The sequence below is a fragment of the Protopterus annectens genome, chromosome 11.part0 (genome assembly GCF_019279795.1).
Source record: "Protopterus annectens isolate FY-2018-M chromosome 11.part0, PAN1.0, whole genome shotgun sequence".
In the NCBI taxonomy this organism is placed as follows: Eukaryota; Metazoa; Chordata; order Ceratodontiformes; family Protopteridae; genus Protopterus; species Protopterus annectens.
This window is the reverse complement of record NC_056745.1, coordinates 174,308,186-174,313,185: the sequence shown is the minus strand read 5'-3', so window position 1 is coordinate 174,313,185 and position 5,000 is coordinate 174,308,186. Positions and strand designations below refer to the sequence as shown.

Sequence of the window (5,000 nt, the reverse complement as noted above, 5' to 3'; positions counted from 1 at the left end):
TCATTAGAAAACTTTTCACTAGGGATGAAAGATCTAATATTAATGGGTACTACAACAATAAATATGCTACTTCATAACTGCTCCTGTATAACAGATGAATTCAAGTCGATAAAACATGTTAAACTATTGACTTTATTCTGATGGCAGTTGCAAAGAGAACAATTGCTAGAAAAAAGCAATTGACTATGACCCCAAACATAGCAAATCTTCTTCAGTTGATGGTTAAGCTGGACATGCAGGAAGTCATACTAAGAAAGTTTCGTTGACTGTGTGTGTTAATGGATGGCTTCCTAGCATGTGTACAAAGAGGGGGTGGCACACTGATAAATGGACAGCTTTAATAAACAGGCAGAGACAAATTACAGTCCACAAAGTAGTATGGAAATTGTATAATGATAGGTGGTTGTCTTATGAGTAAATTCATGGAGACCTGTGGGAGGCTGACATCTTAGAAAACAGTTCCCTTCCATTAGGATAATGATTAGGCAAGTGCTTAAGCCTATGCAGTCTTATAAATATGTCTTCAAATTTGCAAGTAGATTTGAATGCACTTCAGGTTTGAAGAATTAAATCCATTGAACATATTTTGTTGTATTTCATTGTTTAACTTATTATGAATATGTGAGAGAGATGACATATTGTCACATCCTTCTGAACAACTGGTATTGTGTCTTGGTTTTCATTTAAATGCATCCACAAATTTGAGATGTTCATTTGTTCAAGGACAATCTAAAGAGTCTGTATGTAATAACAAGTTATAGTGTAAAAAGAGAGTTATGATTTTTTGCAACAGAAGAAATGTTATGTATTTTCTTGAAGTTTGTAAACAACAACAAAAATCTACCTAACAAAAAGAATGCACATAGAATGTTAAGTTGTTGACTAAACTCTTTTGTTAACTCCTGGTGTACTTATAAGCAGGCTTCTGTATGTTTCTACGTCAAAAGGAAAGGTCATTTTAAATTTGTTACCATACATTTAGTCCTGCAGAAGACTAGAGATACAAACAAATTTTTCACATACCTATGCTCCAGCACCTCTGCTTTCAAAAACATGTAGTCTCTCTTTCAAATGCTTTCTGATTTAAAACCCTACTTCCTATCCATTTTCAGAAGGCTCTCAGACATTTTTTGTGACCCTGTGCTTCACCATTGTTTTGTCTTAGTCTTGGGTACTATATTTGGGGAGTGGTTAGCTTAATATCCAAAGGATATGGATATTGCACTTAACTATGGTATGGTCAAAATCTAAGGAGCAAAAATGCCATAATGGAGGCAGGCTAGGAAGCCATAAGCTATCAACTTTGCTCAGGAGTGGCCTTAGGTCAACTGGTGCCCTAGGAAAAAGGGCTCCATGGCACCACCCGGTGCCCCCATCCTGGTCTACCTACACCAAATAAATACTGGAAATGCGCCTATTCTACAGTGGTGCCATAGGTGGCTGTCTAGTTGTTTTATGCCTAAGGCTGGCTATGACTTTGTGTTAAATCAGTCAGACACACAATCTCACTAATGTGCAATGATACCATCTATGTCTCGGGAACATTTTTATTCACAATAATCAGGACAGGTAATCGTCCACCCATGTGCTTTCTTTATCTAGCAGCAGACTGTCTACCAGCCACACTGGGAGATCATACTGGAAGGACAAAAACTGCAGTTCTTCTCCACTAGTAGGGACAGTACTTTTTAGGGTATTTGATTTCTAACCCCAGATGGCCATACTATGGCAAAGGTCTGTTTTTTGAATATCAGTCACTGTTACCACAGATAACAACCAGATATTTACTACAGCAGGTTTGGCTGTGTGATTACATCATGTGTGTGTGTGTGTGTGTGTGTGTGTGTGTGTGTGTGTGTGTGTGTGTGTGTGTGTGTGTGTGCTTGGTAAGGGGATAGAGTAAGTGTAGTTTGTGTGTGTCGATGCTTATAGTGTGTGTCTCAAACTGTCTTGTATAGTGTGTGTGGGTGTGTGCACGTGCACGCTCGTGCACCTGTGCGTGCACGCATGCGTGTGTGTGTGTGTGTGTGCATGTGTGCACGTGTGTGTGTGCATGTGCGTGTGTGTGTGTGTGTGTGTGTGTGCACGCATGTGTGTGCATGTGTGTGTGTGTGTGTGTGTGTGTGTGTGTGTGTGTGTGTGTGTGTGTGTGCATGCATGTGTGTGTGTGCATGTGCGTGGGTGTGCATATGTGTGCGTGTGTGTGTGTGTGTGTGTGTGTGTGTGTGTGTGTGTGTGTGTGTGTGTGTGTGTGTGTGTGTGTGTGAAAGAGACTACTTGCAAGTTAGGGTTAGGGTAAGGGCTAGGTAAGGTAAACATTTAGTGGTATTGTATGTGTGAATGTCTTGGAGTGTATACTCAAGTGATCGAGGGCAAAGGTTAGAGTAAGGGTCAAGTAATGTGGTACTTTTAATGTTGTGCCTGTTTTATGTTGTGTATATCTGTGTCAGAGTGGTTTGTTTAGTGGCACTATTAGGGTTAGGGTTAATAGACATGATTAAGGTGGTGAACACAGCCTGACCATCCTTACAAATGTCTGCTAATTCTAACTCTAATCTTATCCATTGTGTTATCAAAAGACATTCCATAACAGTATGACTATTCAGACAAATTCTGTCTTTGGGTACTGGTTTATGCAATTGAAAGGGGAAACTGTTTTTTTATTTCTAATTATTTGGTTGTCTAATGGTTTTGTATTTTCTGCATGTTGTCACTGTGATGATATCAATCTATTGTTTTGATTCTTTTGCATACTATTAGGTTATATAGACATCAGAGGCAGCTATGTTAAAGTATAGGACCGATGCATTCATAATATCTGTTGACTGACAGTAGTTACATGGAATGCCAATCTTATTCCTAAAAAAAATATTTGAGGGTTTCAGACAAAGGTAAACTTTATTTACTAATGTCCATTATTAAAAAATATATTTCTGCTAGAAATATAACAATATATAATATGCATGCAATGCTAGATAGTTTTTTTTTTGTCTGAACTACAGGAATCAATCATTTGCTTTTAAAGCAGGAACTCTTACCATATCAAAAACAGATGACTGTTATGTAATAAGCTTGAGCACGCTGCCTGCATTTTTCTACAAAAGCCGAACCTTATTTTCTGATATTAGAAACCGGCACTTACTTGGATCAATATTCGTTCCTTTTCCGATTTGATCTGCTGTTCCATTTCTTCATAAAGACTCTGGATCTCTTCATCATGGGTAACTAGTTTTCTAAAGAAACAGAAAAGGTAGAATTTAGTCCTCTTTTTTTAATTGTTGTTCTGTCCTTTCACTAATGATATTAATTTCACCACATATCTGTAATATCAATCCAGTATGGATAGCAGATCAAAGTATGTTCTTTATTTCTGGGATATCTCATCATCTGCCAGAGCCATTATGTATCAGACAGAGGCACTGCTTGTAGAATGCATTTACAATATCACCAACAAAGGCTAGTTGTTTCTCTTGCTTTATAGAGTCTATTACCTACCAAAGGTCACAATCTATGTTATGATACATTGAAGTAGACATTAATGCTTAACACCTGAATCTGTGTTCCATTGAATCAATATGTAGTGTGTTATTACTGACCTTTTAAGGTATTAATGAGACAAGACATACTAGTCATAAATGAAGAATGCCCTATAAGAGAGTCATACATAATATTCATTTGCTCATTCATTCACATGACCCATATCTCCTCAGACTATTAATGGTTGATCGTCCACTGCTTGGAGATGATGTTCATCATGACAGGCTGAATTGCTGTTGCATTTCTACTGGATGTGGTCTAACACAGGTCTTTAGTAGTGCTTGTATTTCAGTAATTCTGGAAAGGATCTTAGAACAGGACTACAGACAAGTATACTAGAGGGATTCACGTGTGCTTTTTCTGGCAATCTGATAGCCGTTACCCTACCAAACTAATAATTTTTGCTTCATACTTCCGGTTTAGTGTTAAGTTATATGGCTTTAAAATGACAGTATTTTTATTGGGATTTCTTCACATTACTCCAAAGAATAATGAATGGAGCAACATCTACGTGATTCCACCATAATATTAACAACAGGGAATCAGTTTATTGCATGTAGCAGCCAAAATTCCCTGAAATTAAGTTAGATAACTTGACACCTTTAATATGCAAAGTCTTTGCTGATACAACAGAGATCAAAACCATGGCAGTCAATAACACACCGAAATTAAAGGGTTGGAAGGCATCTAAAGCTTGCAGGTCACCCAGGTTCATACCATCTATGCCATAAGGAAACAATAAGAGATCTGTGAGATTTTAAAACACAAAACAGAAGATCTAGAAAATAGACAAAAATGTAATGATCTACAAGTGATGCAACATAAGGCAATAAGTGAGAATACTAATAACTCACATTTCAGGAAACCCACCGATAGGCAGATTTGAATATCCCACCTTCTGGAATAATCTGAAAAAGCTCACAGTGTGCCTGTGCTACAGGGCACTCCTGCTATTTCCCCCAGACAGACCATGATCCTGGCAACAACAGGAAAGGGAAAAGTATTGTTAGATTTTACCAGTATTTTTCCAAAGAGGTGGCAGCTTCAAGACAGACCTTCTTATACAGCCTCTGCCCCAGTCTGCATTAACACACATGCATATAATACAAGATTCCAACATGAGAAGAGTGGAAGCATTAAATTTCACAAGCTCAGGAAGCATTTTCCTTGAGAATTAATGCAACCTGAGGTCTAGCTCTCTTTCCAGCCTGTATCACGTCCCTCACTAGAGTGATGCATTTACGCATTTCTGGCAATTTTTATCCTGAAGTATCAGCTACTAATAGGAAACGGCTTTTGCTCTGAGCTCTTTTATGTAGTAAGGAATGTAAAATAAACACTTGTCACAATAAGTCGAGAGGTAATACCAGTCTTAGACACAGGAACTACATTCAAACACTGCTCAAATGTCCCGATAAGCCAAGAGGTAAAACTAGTTCACAGACAAAGGAACTGCAATCAGG

General features: G+C 38.0%; 1 protein-coding gene across 3 annotated transcripts in view; it reads right to left on the bottom strand.

Moving 5' to 3' along the window:
* CRACR2A (calcium release activated channel regulator 2A) overlaps window positions 1-5,000 on the bottom strand; it is a 1,193,169-nt gene that overhangs the window by 474,960 nt on the left and 713,209 nt on the right. For all 3 annotated transcript variants that reach the window (XM_044087573.1, XM_044087571.1, XM_044087572.1), the window contains exon 7: window positions 3,143-3,233. In XM_044087573.1, the coding sequence (XP_043943508.1) occupies window positions 3,143-3,233 (91 nt within the window). The remainder of the gene's footprint in view (window positions 1-3,142; window positions 3,234-5,000) is intronic.